At 34.8% G+C, this 18,059-nt stretch overlaps 1 protein-coding gene and 1 long non-coding RNA gene across 3 annotated transcripts; both read left to right on the forward strand.

Moving 5' to 3' along the window:
* The first annotated feature begins 5,983 nt into the window (after positions 1-5,983).
* LOC107864164 (F-box/kelch-repeat protein At3g23880-like) lies at positions 5,984-6,749 on the forward strand. The gene is made up of 2 exons (XM_047408187.1): positions 5,984-6,520; positions 6,609-6,749. Exons 1-2 carry the CDS (start codon positions 5,984-5,986, stop codon positions 6,747-6,749), a joined length of 678 nt encoding a protein of 225 aa, XP_047264143.1.
* Positions 6,750-13,285: 6,536 nt separating this feature from the next.
* Positions 13,286-16,958, forward strand: LOC107864166. 2 transcript variants are annotated; one of them, XR_001672580.2, is made up of 2 exons: positions 13,286-15,248; positions 16,243-16,958. It is a non-coding gene; the product is annotated as an uncharacterized LOC107864166 (long non-coding RNA). The 2 variants fall into 2 exon arrangements; XR_001672579.2 differs by having other exon boundaries at positions 16,246-16,958.
* The last annotated feature ends 1,101 nt before the right edge of the window (positions 16,959-18,059 follow it).

The raw sequence follows: 18,059 nt of genomic DNA on the forward strand, positions 1-18,059 counted from the left end.
GTATTGTATTGTTTATTGTTTTAATGAATACAATATTTGAATAGATTGTATCATTTTCCGTCATTACATAATCTCATAATCTCACGCATCAATTGTTTGAAGAATAAACCTACTAGAAAAGTAGGTTACGAGATTGGGCTATTATAAAAAGGTAAGATAAAGAATAAAATAGGATTATCAAATAATAAGGTAAAATGAGAAAAAAAGTTAAGGTTACAACATAATACCACCTAATCGGTCTAAATTGAGATTTTTTATGGTTACCTAACCATGAAATCAAACCATATCATACCATATATAGTATCAATCCAAATAAACATGGTAGTCTTATAAGTAACAATGCCATACCATACAATGGGTAGCCACCAATCCAAACAATATTAAAGGACTATTTTTAGTCCAATGGTTAGACTTAAGGACTAGTTTAGACTTATTAGCAACAATGTCATACCATACTGAGGCTCTTGATTTGGATTATCCCATGAAACACAATGATACAATTTATTACCTAGGTATTGTTGGATGTTAGGTTCGGTTAATGGATTGATTTGTGTTGCTGGTGAGAAGTATGATTTGTATATAGGGAACCAGTCGATATGAAAGTATAAAAAATTGACTGATCCTAGACCTAGTTTAATGAAGTCTGTTCACTGGCTGATATAAAGTTGTGGGTGTTTCTTATACTTATGATCAAGCTGAGGTAAAAATATATAGTATAAAAAGTGATTCTTGGAAAAATGTTGATGATTGTCCTAGTGAGATACGATTAAATGGTCCGGGTAAGTTTGTGAATGTGTATAAAGGGAACTTGGAATCAAAATAAGCCACAAATTAAAAAAAGTGACCAAAATAGGCCACCTATTTAATAAGTTACCAAAATAGGCTAAACATAATAAATTATTATGTTTTTTAATTTTTTCTTAACGGTCAACTGACGGAAATGAATAGTAAACACCGTTTGTAAAACATAATAAATTATTACGTTTTATAAACAGTGTTTGTAAAACATAACAACAAAAAAACAAAAACAAAAAAGCAGTGTGCTGTCACATCAATTTTTATGTCAAATTATATAATTTGTAATAATTTATTACATTTTACAAACACCATTTGTAAAACGTAATAATTTATTACAAACTACAAACAGTTTTGTTGTCCTCTTCAATGCACAGTCTCACTATGAGATCTTCGACTGTCGTCTTCTTTCGTTTATGTTTCAAGTAGTTCTTGAAGTCCTCCCACATAGGTGACAACTTCCCTATTATTGCCGCGACTTGAAACACCTTGTTCACAATCAAATCTACAATAAAGTTTATGTGAACATTAAGAACATTTTTAACATGTTCAACTAAGGTATTTACCAAACTCATACCTTCTGCAAGGAGATCGTGGATGATAACTTGCAGTTCCTGTACTTAAGATACAACCGACTTGTTGTCAATCATTTTATACTCCTAATCTTGCAACAAAGAACTTCTTAGTTCCAGCATCCCCAGTCTTGTATTTTCTTTCCAGCGCACTTCACAACTCTTTTGACGTCTTCATCCACTATACACGTTGTATAAGTCATCTTGGAGGCAAATTAGAATGTAATTTCTACATAGGAAATCAGAATGTTTCCACGCCTCCATAACGACAAATCGTTCATGTTTCGAAGTTCCTTCGAGTAACTCTGGAGCTTCTTCAGATGTAAATCTTTGAAGACACAATGTTGTAGGTGGAAGAACATCTTCTGTTGCCACCTTTTAAAATCAACACCCGTGAATTTCTGGGTTTCTTCGTTGGTGTCATTGCCTGTGGAGCACTCGTATGACTCATTGTGGCAACATTAGTTGCTGCCACACTCGTACTAGCATCATTCACATGACTGTCAGTAGTCATTTTCCTGTCATAAAAAGATAGTCAATCTTTAGTATAAAATTATACTTATTACAAGTTCGTAGCAATTTATAAACACTACTTGTTTCTAGTTTGACGATGAAATTTTTATGACTTTCAATCGTCAACCGAATGACCTTTAACTTGTGATGAATTTTTTATGTCTTCAAATCACTTGTTAAGTTCAAACGGAGTAGAAAGCGTAAAGCTTTAATCTCTAGAAACCAAACAATACAGATTACGGCTTAAGATTGTTGTTTCGGGTATATAAAATCTGTATGTTAGTTCACTAAACTTCAACACAAGTTCAAGACGTTTCAAGAACACTTATGAAGTTTTTCAACACCTTCAACACAAGTTCAATATGAACTATCAAATAAGTGTGTTATATTATTAAGAAATAAGATGAAACAGAATAAGCTAAGTCCTTCAAATACACGAAGTGTTCTTAAGGAAATAATTCCCCTCAAGGACCCGAGGTTGTGGAATTTTCTTGCCAGGATAAAATGGCTTCACAACCAGAAAGTAACGGTACCTCAAAGGTTCTGATTTTCTTCGAACTCACTCGACGGGAGATAATCACACAGAATTTTTAAGAAGACAAGAAGTGTTTTAATGCAGAAAATTTTCGTACCAAACCTATGGGAAAATGTAGGTTTATATAGCCATGAAGTGCCTCTTCGGAAAGGAGGCAATGGTTCATCGGAAAAGTATATATTTTCGGAATAGTCATGTCTGTTCATTATGTCTTTTTCAAACAGTCACAACCTTCCAAGCAATCATACCTATTCCCGAAATAGTGTGTCTTTTACTCAAAGAGTTGTGTCCATTCCAAGCAACTTTCAGCATTTCTGCATCCATGCGTTAGTGGAGAAGCAAAAACTGTTGGATTTTTGGATTATGTAAATAAATATCACATTGATCATTTGACAAATCCGAAGCCGAGCCGAGCGACGACGATGACAGCACGAGGCACCTCTTAGTTCTTGCCTCACTATCCATGTGGATTTTGTGTTTCTTAATAAAAACACATGAAAGTATCATTCTCCCACCAATATGGAAGAATTAGTAGACTTTCCTCACATTTGAGTACACTTTCCCTTTTTAAGTGTTATCCCATTTTTCCCTCCACTTAATTCCCTCCATTATCCATTCTCACTTTCACTTGAACCCAACAGCTATTTCAATAGAACTATGTACATCTTTATTTTGTTAGTCATTTTCATATACAAGAATCAATAATTTTGTCATAACTTCAAACTATATACGCCGGGCAAATTTTCGCTTGTTTGAGGGGATGTTGTGCCTCTAGACAGAGTAAAAATAAAGAGCACTAGGAATATGAAACTCATGGCACCAATAACTACGAGGTCCTTCCCAAGGTTTTTGTTTGATCTAGGGGGATCTTCTTGAGGTGGACACTTAATAGGGCAAAAAGAGGAAACCTTGTTGTTCTTGAACAGAGATTATGGTCTAGCCTAGTAGCTGGTTTTGGCTTTTACGTTGCTGCTATTAGCTAACAAATGAAGGTATTCAGCAATAATACATTGCGAAAAATATTGGTAAAAATTGAGGCTCGTCTAGAAATCCATCTTTAGAAACTTTCTGCTCGTCCACTTGGAATGCCCAAGACAATGAATTATTGCTAGTACTACTGATCGTAAAATATTTTAAACTATTTGATTCTTGAATAAGGATTATAGTCTTTGACTAAAAACATTTCTGAACTATATATACCCTCAACCTAAACTAACTCCTTAAAGTATTCATATGGAAAAAAGATAAAGAAAAAATCTTCCTAGGTAAACAAGTTTGATCCTTCTATTACCTACTAATCTCATTTATAACCAAGTGCAACAAAAGTGACATTCCAAAAGCTCTCTCAAATTTCACTTGCTTTTTTCTTTGCTCAATAGCATTAATATTGCTTCCCAATATATGCAATTTTTCTTTTTGAAATAGGTCAAAATATATTGATAAGTTGCAAAACCATGTTTACAAGTTACTCATATATACAAAATTTAAATGTGTTGCAAACTCTTTTATCCATTTGGAGATTCTGAAATGAATGCTGGTTATATGGATCATACCAGATTGTTCTTCGATCACCGCATTTATCTTGAATAACTGGAATATTTTGGGGATTAGTTTTTATAGCTTGTTGTCCTTTTCTCTACTGTATTATTTTATTTCTTGAAGTATTTGGGATTAGTTTTAAGTCAATACCCATTAAGGAAAAGAAAAGAAATTAACAATCAGTTGATAGATTTTCGATGAAAATGGTCAAGGTGGCGGTGTTTGTGCAGACGAATTATAGCGGGGCGATGATGATGGATTAATGTATCAATCATAAGTATCAAAACATATTACATATGTATCAGATCATACGTATCAGACATATGTATCAGATACATATATTTAATACATATAGAGAGAGAAATACATATCAAAAACTTGTGTACCATCTACATAATTTAAGGTTATGCATATGTTTTTTGGTCACTTTAATGGATTCACCACCCCCATTCAATTTGTGCATTTTTCAATGATACACATTAATTTTATTTATTTATGTGTCATATTTTGTATGTGCACCGTTTATACATTCTTTTGATAAATTTTAATCTATGAGAAATAGTATATGTGTAACATTGATATAATAGTTTGATACATTTTGTATCTGTGTCATTTTTTTCTTTTTATTCACTGTTCATTATATCTTTATTTCATATGTATCAAAAACTGTAAAATACATGTGATACATATCAGAATCTCTCTTTATGTTTTGTGTATAAATTTTCTAATTTAATTTGATGCATATATAAGTCAATATGTTACATATATAGTTTTAATTATACAGAACATTAGGTTGGTGCGGCAGTGAAAGTGAACCAACGATAGGGCAAAAGTGATATTTTCGAGTTTATCGGAAATGGAGTTGTCACGATAAGAAGGCGGTGGAGAGTGGAGGAGTTGTTGGAGGAACAAAAAAGATGAAAAGTTTTTATATTTTTCTTATAATTTTAGAGATTTTAGTGATTCTTTTTAAAACGGATTTCACGTGATTCACTCGCCTTAATAAATGCAATTTCTTTTTTCCTTATTTAACTAACCATCCATTTTTAAATGTATCACAGAGAATATATATCACGACTTAAGTTATGTATCATAAAAGATGATTTTTGAAATTTTTAATAATTGAGGAAATTGTAGTAAAAAGTATTATTGGCTCCTTAACTAATGAAATTTATGTAAGTTACCCTAAATATTAAGCTTCATGCTTCCTCTATCACCCATTTACGAGAATTACATCCGATCTACTTCATTTGTCCAAATAATGGGCCTTCTACAATTATTTTTGGACAAATATAGCACTTGAGAAATTATCACATTGAATAATATTAAATTCAGTGTTGCGTGAGTGTAGCTTAGTGGTTCAATAATGTGAATTGAGCACCAAGAGTTCTCTGTCAATTCACTACACAGGACAGAGTTACCTGTATGCCTGAATACTATGGTTATCAAAACCCAATATTAGACTCGTGTCTAATATTGAGAAATTAGCTCATACAGTGCTCAATCATACCACACTCACCAAAAAAAATATTGTAGATTGTAATTTTAATTGTCTAAAAGAAGCACTTCCCTAGAAGGAATTGTCAACATGACTTACCTATAATAACTATAACACCACAGCTTTCTCAATACCGCAGTCTTGTCTCTCAAACTCCAATATTTACAATGCCTACTCTTCCAACAGAACTCGTTACTGAAATCCTTTCAAGACTTACTGTGAAATCACTGTTGAAGTTTAAGTGTGTTTCGAAATCTTGGCGCGCTTTAATCTCTAGCCCTGAATTTGTCAAAACACATCTTACTATAAGTGCTCACCAAAGGGTTGTGTTGACAGAGGTTAGGGATTTGTTCAGTTTTCGTGATGTTCAATACATTCTTAAGGACTGTTCTCTTAACTCTTTACGTAATGATCCTGTGACTGAGGCATTAGACTTGTATTATCCCATGTATAACCCGCAACAAAACGTTTGCATTGTTGGTTCTGTTAATGGATTGATTTGTCTTGCCATAAGGATAATGACTTGGTTCTATGGAATCTGTCAATGAAACTGATTCTGGACTTAGAGTTAGTGATGATTGTAGCTTCGTATATGGTTTTGGATATGATGAGTACAATGATGATTATAAGGTAGTTTGTGTGCGGCACAGATTTCTCATTCTGGAGGATCATGTTGTGGTCAAAATATATAGTCTAAAGAGCAATTCTTGTAGTAGTATGGATGATATTCCGGATGTGGTGCGATTGATTAAACCATGTAAATTTGTAAATGGGAAGCTTCATTGGACTGGGGTGCTTAGTTGGGCTAATAATATTTATGGTGGTTTTCATAAGGACTGGAACATCGTTTCTATTGATTTGGCTGATGAGAAATGGGGAGAGGTGGAACAGCCTCGCTATGGAGAAGAAGACTTTTCTTTGAATCTTGAAGTGTTGGGAAGTGATCTTTCTGTGTTAAGTAACTGCATGAAAAACTATACAGAAAGTCATACAGAAGTGTGGGTTATGAGAGAGTATGGAGTTAAAGAGTCTTGGACAAAAATGTATACAATCAAAAATCGCGGTGATGTGATTTCTCTTTTTTTCCCTCAAAACACTTTGCATGTCGAACAAAGGTGATATATTGCTTGTGCCTGGATCAACTGTAATGGTACAGAATCCAAAGGATGAATCTATCAGATATCCAAAGGTTACCAACTTTGGTTCCTGCGATGCAGTGAACATCTACGTTGAAAGCCTAGTTTGTGCCCCTCTTTTTGGAACGAACAAAGCACAAAGCAAGAATAAAGGCAGCTGAAGATGAATAACAATGCTGTAGCTAATGACTTGTAAGAGTTCCATGTTATACATTTTTCAGTTTCTTTGTCAAATATAGAGAAAGACATTGCATATTTTAGGACATCCTCACACCACATCTGCTTGGAGATCTTATTTATCCTTCTGAACTATCGTCAACTATTTATCAAAATACACCAAGCTTCTTGTTTTTCTTTGTAGGTATTACATCTTTAAGCTTGCTGGAGAACATGTAATACTAAAAATCACACACTAAGTGCGTCTAAAAGGGCAAGTGTTTTAGCAAACGAGTTATGTAAGTTATAGATGAGATGCTTAATGAATTCTCTAAGCTCAACTATGCGTACCATGTGTTTTAAGCAATAATTATGCACGTTTATGCTCATCAAGTACTACAATGTAATGTGTTGTTTTTGTGTTAACATAGCAAACGAGCATGAAGTAGATGATGAAAAACGTGAAATGAACATAATGACTATTAGAATAAAAATACAAACACATAATATACAAACAAATGTTTCATACAGGGGCTAGGAGATCACAATTAGAATGTGAGCTGAACAACAAATGGTTCCTAGTTAGTCTTTCACGGAAAAAGTTTAAAAAGTGGCAGCCCCATCTGCTCTAGTGTTGTTTTCAATGTTTTCGGGTACAAGAATATGTATTTAGGCACAACAACTTAAACACAAGTTCAAGTATAAACAAGAATACTTATGAAGTTATTTAACACCCTCAACACAAGATCAAAATGATCTTTCAAAGAAGTGTGTTTTCAGAATTTTATAGAAAAATAGATGAAGCAAAATAAGGCCAAGTCCTTCAACTTCACGAAGTGTCCTTAAGGAAATAATTCCCCTCAAGTACCCGAGGTTGCGGAATTTTCTTCCCAGGATAAAATGGCCTAACAATCCGACTGTAATGGTACCTCAAACGATCGAATTCTCTTCGAGCTCACTCAACAGTTAGATGATCAAACGAAGTATTTTAGAAGACAAGAAATGCTTTCAAATGCAGAAAAATTCATACTAAACCTGTGGAAAAATGCAGGTTTATATAGCCATTAAGTGCCCCTTCCGAAAGGTGACAATGGTTCACTGGAAAGGTGTATCCTTTCTGAATAGTCATGTCTGTCCACTCGAAAGAGTGTGTCTTTTCTGAACAATCACAACCATTCAAATAGTCATACCTTTTTTCGAAATAGTGTGTCTTTTACTCGAAGAGTTGTGTCCCTTCCAAGCAACTTTTCATTTTTCATTCACACCAATTGAAACCATCAATCCCCCACATGAATGGGGAATGGCTACTCTTTGTAAAACTTTACGGACAAGTATATGATCATCAAACAAAGACTGATTGCATCTGGATAAGTGGGTTTCCCTTTGAACTTTTCATAGTGAACATGCATCGGATACACTCGGTCAATTAGTAGATTTGATATCTTTGAAACGTCGAGCTTTAATATACACCTAGACAACACATGTCACACAATCAGCCTCTTACCGTTTATAGTTCTCACGATTTTATTCGTTTCAGCCATGAACACGTCTCGGTTTCATGAGAGCTTAAAGAATAAGCCTTTACTAACATTCTCCTTGAAGCGGCTTCCACTTCGCCCTCACATAGGTGATTTTTAAATGTTGAATTCTGTAGGTTAAACTATTTGGTCAAATCTGTCAAATTTAGATAATCATTAAAAGACTTCACACCATAAGTCTTATCCTCGTTTACTAAACATTGTCTACATCATGAGAATGGGTTGGGTAAATTGATAATGTTGAACCTGTCAGACACAATTTGTTTGATTTCCTTGAACCTAGCTCTTGGAATCTCCAGTCTGCTAGGTAGAGTTTCCGTCATGCTGACTTGTCCTTGGCCTTAAACTCATTCCCTTAGATGTCCTCTCAACTCCTTCTCTAGACAGGCCTTTTGTAAGTGGATTCGATACAGTATCCTTTAACTTTACATAATCAACAGTGATAATTCCACTAGAGAGAAGTTCTCTAACAATATTATGTCTCCGTCTTATGTGACGAGATTTATTAGTGTACATCATGCTCCCTGCCCTACCTATTGCCGCTTGGCTATCACAGTGTATACATACTGGTGCCACTGGTTTGGGCCAATAAGGAATATCTTCCAAGAAATTCCTAAGCCATTCTGTTTTTTCACCAGTTTTATCCAATGCGATAAATTCAGATTCCATTGTAGAGCGAGCAATACATGTCTATTTGGATGATTTCCAAGAGATCGTTCCTCCATCGATAGTAAATACATATCCACTCGTGGATTTTACTTCGTTCGATCCGGTGATCCAATATGCATCACTATATCCTTCAAGTACTGCGGGATATTTATTATAATGCAAAGCATAGTCTTGAGTGTATTTAAGATACCCCAAAACTCTTTTCATTGCCATCCAATGAGTTTTATTAGGATTACTCGTATACCGACTCAACTCACTAATAGCACATACTATGTCTGATCGGGTACAATTCATGATATACATTAAACATCCCAACACTCTTGCGTCCTCCAACAGTACCTTTCAACCACATTCTTTTGAAGTGCGAAGCTCACGTCCAACGGATTCTTGGCAATACCAAATTACAAATACTTGAATTTGTCAAGTACCTTTTCAATGTAATAAGACTATGACAATGCCAACCCTTGTAAAGTTCTATGATTCCTAAGATCACATCCGTAACTCCAAGGTCTTTCATATTAAACTTGCTCTCGAGCATTTGTTTCGTAGAATTTATGTCAGAAATTTCTCTACTGATGATCAACATATCATCCACATATAAATAAACAATGACTTGGTGATTTGGAGTGTCTTTAATGTAAATACATTTATTACATTCATTTATCCTAAACCCGTTTGCTAACATGGTTTGGTCAAACTTCGTATACCACTGTTTAGGTGCTTGTTTTAGTTCATAAAGTGAATTAACAAGTTTACACACCTTATTTTCTTTTCCTAGAACCACAAAACCCTTAGGCTGTTTCATGTAAATTTCTTTCTCCAATTCTTCATTTAGGAATGTTGTTTTCACATCTATTTGATGGATTTCAAGATCATATTCCGCCGCTAAGGCAATTAACATCTGAATTGACATTATCCTTGTTACAGGTGAGTATGTATCAAAGTAATCAAAACCTTCCTTTTATTTAAAGCCTTTTACTACAAGTCTTGCCTTGTATTTGTCAATAGTACCATCCGCTTCCATTTTTCTTTTGAAGATCCATTTAGAACCTAAAGGTTTATTTTCTAAAGGAAGATCAATCAACTCCCACGTATGGTTGCTTAAGATTGAATCAATCTCACTATTGACTGCCTCTTTCCAAAAGAATGAGTCTGAAGACGACATCGCTTCTTTAAATGTTTGAGGCTCATTTTCTAAGAGAAATATTACAAAATTCGATCCAAATGAAGTTGACGTTCTTTGACATGTACTACATCTTGGATTCTCATCATTATGTACATCTTCACTTGGTTCATCTTGAGGTTGTTTAGACCCTCTACTAGACTGTTCATGTCTAGTTTTATACGGATAAATGTGTTCAAAGAATTCAGCATTAGCTGATTCAATTATCGTATTTTCAGTGATATCCGTATGTTCGGATTTATGAATCAAAAACCGACATGCTTTACTCCTTTTAGCATATCCTGTGAACACGCAGTCCACCGCCTTAGGTTCTATCCTTCCTATTTTAGGCATAGGAACTTGGACCTTTGCTAGATACCCCCACACTTTGAAATATTTCAAGTTGGGCTTCCTTCCTTTCCATTTTTATATGGAATTAATTGTCTTACTATGGGGCACTCTATTGAGTATTTGGTTAACTGTAAGGATAGCTTCCCCCAAAAATTTTGTGATAAACCTGAACTTATAAGCAAGGCATTCATCACTTTCTTCAAGGTTTGATTTTTTATTTTCGCAATTCCATTAGATTGAGGTGAATACGAGACCGTAGTTTGATGGGCAATTCCATTATCTACACATATTTGCGCAAAGGGAGATTTATATTCTCCGTCCCTATCACTTCTTATAGCTTTGATCTTTGTCTCTAACTGATTTTGTACTTCTGTTTTGTATTGCCTAAACATATCTATTGTTCCATCCTTACTATTTAGCAAATAGACGTAGCAATACCTAGTACAATTGTCAATAAAAGTTATAAAATATTTTTTTACACCACGAGATGGTGTTGACTCCATATTACAAATGTCAATGTGGATTAAGTCTAACGAATTGAAATTCCTTTCAACAGACTTATACAGATGCTTAGCATACTTTGCTTCCACACATGTTTGACACCTTTGATTTATTGCACTCAAAGTTTGGCAAAACTTCTAAGTTAATCAGTTTTCGCAATGTTTTGTAATTGATATGTCCTAATTGTTCATGCCACAAATCATTAGATTCAAGCAAGTAAGAAGAAACTAAACTTTTATTGATTTCAACATTCATTATATTCATTTTGAATAGGCCCTCAGTGAGGTAGCATTTTCCTATATACACTTCTCCTTTACTAAGCACAATTTTTTCGAAAATAAATACACATTTGAATCCATTTTTGTCTAAAAGTGATACAGAAATCAAGTACTTTTGTAACTTCGGTACATACAGGACATTGTTCAAAGTCAACACTTTGTCTGATGTTATATTCAGGCAGACTTTTTCCGTTCTTTCAACTTTAGCAGTTTCGGAGTTGGCCATATATATCTTTATCTTGCCTTGAGCCGGAGAAAAAACAGTAAATAACTCCTTATTAGCACAAATGTGGCGGGTGGCACCAAAATCCATCCACCATTCTCGAGAATTTCCCACGAAGTTACATTCGGACAACATGGCACACAGATCGTCCATTTATTTCTTGGAATTAGCCATATTTGCTTGGTCCTTCTTCTTTCCTTTCTTTGGGGCATGACAATCCGTAGACTTGTGGTCAATCTTGCCACAGTTAAAGCATTTTCCCTTGAATTTCTTCTTAGGTTGATTGCTTTCATGTCCACCTTTCTTCCACTTTTTGGAGTCGTTCGTTTTCTACAATATTTGCTCCACTTATTGCAGAATTTCCCTTCGATCTTCTTTCCGCGGATTTATTATATTCTTCAATCCGCAGTCTTATTATAATATCTTTGATTGACATCTCCTTTCGCTTGTGTTTCAAATAGTTATTGAAGTCCTTCCACATAGGTGGTAACTTCTCAATAATTTTCGCGACTTGAAACGTCTCGTTCACGATCAAACTTACAATTAAGTTCATGTGAACATTAAGAATATTTTTAATATATTCAACTAAGGTATTCATCAAAATCATACCTTCCGCGAGGAGATCGTAGGTGATTACTTGCAGTTTCTGGACTTGCGATACAACAAACTTGTTGTCAATCATTGTAAACTCTAGGAATCTTGCAACGAAGAACTTTTTGGTTTCCGCATCCTCAGTCTTATACTTTCTTTCCAGCGCCCCCTACAACTCCTTTGTCATTTTCATCCCACTATACACATTATATAGTTCATCTTGGAGGCCATTCAGAATGTAATTTCTGCATAGGAAATTTGGGTGTTTATAAGACTCCACAATGACAAATCCCTCCTGGTCAGAGGTTCCCTCGGGCACCTCTGTAGCTTCTTCAAATGTGAACTTTTGAAAACAAAGAGTTGTAAGGTAGAAGAAAATTTTCTGCTGCCACCTTTCGAAGTCAATACCTGCGAATTTTTTGGGTTTCTCCGCTGGTGCCATTGGCGGCGAAACATTCGTACGACTCGTTGTGGCAACATTAGTTGCTGCCACAGTCGTTGCAATATCTTGCACTTGACTGTCAGTAGTCATTTTCCTGTCACAACAAAACAGTAACTTTAGTATATCAAAATACTATTAATAAAGTTGCACCAACTTTAAACACCCCTTGTTTCTAGTTTAACGATGAAGTTTTTATGACCTTCAATCGTCAACCGAGTGATCTTTAACTTGTGATGAAGATTTTATTTCTTCAAATCACTAGTTAAGTTCAAATGAAGTAGAAAGCTAAAAGCTTTAATCTCCAGAAACCAAGCAATACAGATTCCGAAAAAAACTTTTAGTGAAAAGAAAATTTCACCAAACAAGCAAAAAAAGATTTTTTTTTCCTCCAAAAATTTCCTTAAGATTGTGTTTTCAATATTTTCGGGTACAAGAATCTGTATTTAGGCACAACTTCAACACAAGTTCAAGTATAAATAAGAACACTTATGAAGTTATTTAACACCCTCAACACAAGATCAAAATGACCTTTCAAAGAACTGTGTTTTCAGAATTTTATAAAAAAATAGATGAAGCAGAATAAGGCCAAATCCTTTGACTTCACGAAGTGTCCTTAAGGAAATAATTCCTCTCAAGTACCCGAGGTTGCGGAATTTGCCTCCCAGGATAAAATGGCCTAACAATCCGATTGTAGTGGTACCTCAAACGATCGGATTCTCTTCGAACTCACTCAATAGTTAGATGATCACACGGAGTATTTTAGAAGACAAGAAATGCTTTCAAATGCAGAAAAATTCATACTAAACCTGTGGAAAAATGCATGTTTATATAGCCATTAAATGCCCCTTCCGAAAGGTGACAATGGTTCACTGGAAAGGTGTATCCTTTCTGAATAGTCATGTCTGTCCATTCGAAAGAGTGTGTCTTTTCCGAACAACCATAACCATTTAAACAGTCATACCTTTTTCCAAAATAGTGTCTTTTACTCGAAGAGTTGTGTCCCTTCCAAGCAACTTTTCATTTTCCTTTCACACCAATTGAACACAACATCTACTTCATGTTGAAACTAAAGCTCTAGCTACGTGCAGACTCCAGGAAAGGGTCAAACCACCAGGATTTATTATACACAATCTTATCTCACATTTCTAAAAGAGGTTGTTTCCACGACTTGCACCTGTGACTTTTTGGTCACATGGCAACGACTTTACTAGTTGCTCCAAGGCTAAAAGATTAGTGAAAACTAAAATGCACCGCTTTTACATACATGATGAACTATTAATAAAAGCTATGACGACTCTCGAAATTGAATGGAAAGAGCAAGAAGAGCTAGGACTGACTCATTAACACGATATTCAATTTGTCATAACGATAATGGATAAATCAGAAACTTGTTCCCAACTCTAAAATATCGGACATTATTTGGGGACTATCCTGCTTCCACTCAACATGATATTTACACTTTGGTTGGATGATTGTTATGTATTATTTTATAATGTATGGTATTGTGTTGTATTTTATTGTTTTAATGAATACAGTGTTTGAATAGATTGTATCGTTTCTCGTCGTTACATAATCTCATGCATCAATATGAAGAATAAACCTACTAGAAAAGTAGGTTCCAGGATAGGGCTACTATTAAAGGTAAGATAAAGAATAAAATAAGATTATTAAATAATAAGAAAAGGTAAAATGAGAAACAATATAAGGTTACGATGCGACACCACCAAATTGGTGGTTACATAAACTGTCATGGTTACCTAACCATGAAATCAAACCATTTTTAGTATCAGTCAAAATAAACACGGTACTCTTAGGACCGCTTTGACCATAGATTTCTCAAGTAGTTTTGGGAAAAGACTTGGCAAATCCACCATATGTAAAATACCTATTACAATTCAGGTGTGTTTCAAAGTACTGGCTTTCTGTAATCTATAGCCCTCAATTTATCAACACTCATCTCAAGTTATCCCTTGGTAACCATATGATTTGTGTTAATGGATTGATTTGTGTTGCTGCTGGGAAGTATGATTTGTATATAGTGAACCAGTCGATAAGAAAGTACAAAAAAATTGCCTTATCCTAGACCTAGTTTAATGCAGTTTGTTCTCTGGCTGATATATAGTTTTGGATATGATGAGGTTCATGATGATTATAAAGTTGTGGGTGTTTTTTATACTTATGAACAAGCTGAGGTGAGTGAAAAACGATTAAATGGTCCGGATAAGTTTGTGAATGGGAAGTTTCATTGGGCTATTATTGCTCGCGGTGATAATGTGTATAAAGGAAGGAACATCTATTCTTTTGATTTGACTGACAAGAAATGGGAAAAGACGTGGAGCAACCCTCTTATTGAGGAGGAGACTTGGTTTTGTGGATGGCAGTGTTGGCAAGTGATCTTTCTATCTTTTGTGATTATAAGGAACTCACCTAGATGTTTGGGTTATGAAGGAGTATGGGGTTAAAGAATCTTGGACAACAATGTTTGCCGTCAAATGTCCTGTAAAGGAATTGGAGTTTCGTTATCTGTTTAATCCGCTCTTTTTTATGTCAAAAAGGGGTGAAATTTCGCTGTGCTTGGATCAATTTCCGTGATATACAATCCCAAGGATAAGTCGATAAGATATTCAGAGGTTACTAACTTTGATGGTGATTATGAGGTGGAAATATACGTTGAAAGCCCGGTTTCTCCTTTTCCTACAGAAGAGCGTGAGGAAACCTCACATCAAGATAATCGAGCAACAAAAAACTCGTAAGAGTGCTTTTCTTTCCTCAACTGCTGTTAAATTCTGGTTGCTATTACAATAGAACTATGTAATGCATATATGAAGGACATCTTTAAATTGTATTTCTAGGAAATTTTGTTAGTCATTTTCATGTACAAGAATCAATTATTTTGTCTTAACTTCAAACTATATACACTTTCGCTTGTTTGAAGGGATCTTGTGCCTCTAAACACAGTAAAAATAAAGAGCACTAGGAATATGGAACTCGTGGCAGGTGAATGCACCAATAACTACGAGGTCCTTCCCAAGGTTTTTGTTTGATCTAGGGGGATCTTCTTGAGGTGGACACTTAATAGGGCAAAAAGAGGAAACCTTCTTGTTCTTGAACAGAGATTATGGTCTAGCTTAGTATCTGGTTTTGGCTTTTACGTTGCTGCTATTAGCTAACTTTCTGCTCGTCAACTTGGAACATTTCTGTCAGACATTTGCATAATGCTCAAATACAATGAATTTAAGCGTAAATCTTCTTACCGTAACAGCAAAATTAGTAAAGGATCCTTCTATTAGTAACTGCAAAAGTATTCATATGAAAAAGGAGAAAAAATCATCCCAGGTAAACAAGTTTGATCCTTCTATTACCTGCTAATCTCATTTATAACCAACTGCATTCCAAAAGCTCTCTTCACTGCATTTATCTTGAATAACTGAATTTTTTTTGGGTTTCGTTTTTATGGCTAGTTGTCCTTTTCTCTACTTTATTATTTTATTTTTTGAAAGTATTTGGGGGAAAGCGCAAGTCTTCTCGACATATAAATGGTCTTCTCAGGTAGGTATCCATCAAGTCCTGAAAAAATGACTAGGATGTGGTCATCAATATATATTAGGCAATTTTTTCTGTGTTTCTTAAAATTTTATTCCCTTGAGATTCCTCGTCTTCATCCTTTTTATGTATTCGTTATCTGTCTCCTACTTTAATTTAACATGTTCAATCTTGAGATTTCCTTCCATCGTTTTATTTAGTAGATGTGGAAAACTAGATGAAGTTAAAGTAACTAGCCATGGAAGCTTACATCGAAAACAAAGTTACCACCAAAGGTAATCTGCTTCAGTTGGTTGGCATTGCTGAATGCTTGTTCGACACTGGACAATCTTTGTAGAAGAAATTCAGCTGCAGACACGTGGCATATGTTTCTTTCCCTTTTCAGTTTGAAATGTGTGATGCCTCAAACTATTAGAGAAGCTGTTGTGAGCTGGAGCCACCGGAGAGTTGATAAGGCCATCAGGAACACCTGGAGGATGATACCATACCAGCATGTATTTTTTGCTGCCTATGGAAAATAAGGGATGGAACTTCAACTCCTAATCAATCTCTCAAAGCTAAATGTTTATTCAGTCTACAGTTGTTGGTCCAACCCGTCATATATGAATAGTTCCAATTCTACTGCTTGCTTACATTTCGTTAGCTCTCTAACTCTAGACTGTCCATAGTCGTCTAATTAGTCTTCTCTTCTTCTTCTTTTTTTGTTTGATTTTGTGTCTGGCTCCCGGGTCTTAATTTCTATAATGTAATGTAGCTAGTATATCTACTTTTGTACTCTTTGCATCTGCTTGATGCCGATAATGGAACTTACTTCATCAAAAAAAAAACTAGCCTTGCAAGGGTTTGGTTTGTATCAATTGACATTTCTGTTCGAGTTTCATATGTTTCATTATGAATGAAAACTTTGTTACGAAGAGCCCTATAGTCTTTGGCAGGATTATTTTTTGATCTAGGGCCCCTTTTAAAGTGAAACATGATAGAGAACAAGGAATCACAGGTAAGAGTTAAGTTATATACTATTTTTTTTTTTGGTGGGTTTCCTAGTTCCTAATAGCTTACTATTATTTCTTCGACATTATATTTTCATTATTATAGTTGTTTGGCCAATCAAGGCTTAAGCTTCTTTCACTTCAGCGGTAAATGACATTAGCAGAATATATTGAATTAGGAGAAAGCAACTGATAGTAATGCACTGCCTTCTTCTACTTCTAAATCAACTCGCTACCAACTTTGGGCAGCATAATATGTTGGATGTGGATCGATATGAGTATAACACTGTCGTTGACTTCGTATTAATCTTTATTTTTCTTTAGGTATGTATGATGAGCTAAATATATCACTTCTTAGATTAGTTAATTAGAAGTTGTTTGGACATGCCTCAAGTATGTATAGTTTATAGGGGGGAATGAGGCTCATCTTTTACTTAACAAGTCAGGGCCTTTCAGATGAAAGTGATTTCTGCTGCATGTTACTTGCAGACTGTGCACGGGGATGGTACTACATGCACTGCTTTCTACATCTACGCTACTTTTACTGGTCGTGTGACCTATCATTGATGTGCTTTATTAACTGTTACGTATTATTGATATTTCAGGAAGTGAAAGCAGCTGACAATAAGATCAACTAATCCATCCTCCTTGTTGACGGCTTGAAATAAAAAATAGTGAATCTCGGATTTTCCCTTGTTCCCCGTGTTCATTGAATGTACTGTTATTTTCATGTGCATAGAGGAAAACTTACCTATATTACTTACTTTTGCTAATTGCACATTTCATTTTGTCATCGTTGTATTGATTGGAAATACAAGCTGAATTTTCCCTTGGCTACTTTTATCTATATGATGATGTTGGTGGTAATTTATTCCAATTGTAATTATATTTGTCAAAAGGAAAGGGGAAACAAAGAGTTAGCTTGTTGGTAACTTTCTTACTTGATTTGGAGAAGGGCTTTACATATGACCAAAAACCATGTATATATATATATATATATATATATATATATATATATATATATATAT

This window comes from Capsicum annuum, chromosome 3, assembly GCF_002878395.1.
Source record: "Capsicum annuum cultivar UCD-10X-F1 chromosome 3, UCD10Xv1.1, whole genome shotgun sequence".
Classification (NCBI taxonomy): Eukaryota; Viridiplantae; Streptophyta; class Magnoliopsida; order Solanales; family Solanaceae; genus Capsicum; species Capsicum annuum.

Excerpts from the sequence above, each read along its gene's own strand:
- LOC107864164 (XM_047408187.1), top strand. The coding sequence starts at position 5,984 with ATGGAATCTGTCAATGAAACTGATTCTGGACTTAGAGTTAGTGATGAT. Across the intron at positions 6,521-6,608 it reads CAATCAAAAATCGCGGTGAT|AATCCAAAGGATGAATCTAT; the intron begins GTGATTTCTCTT and ends GTAATGGTACAG.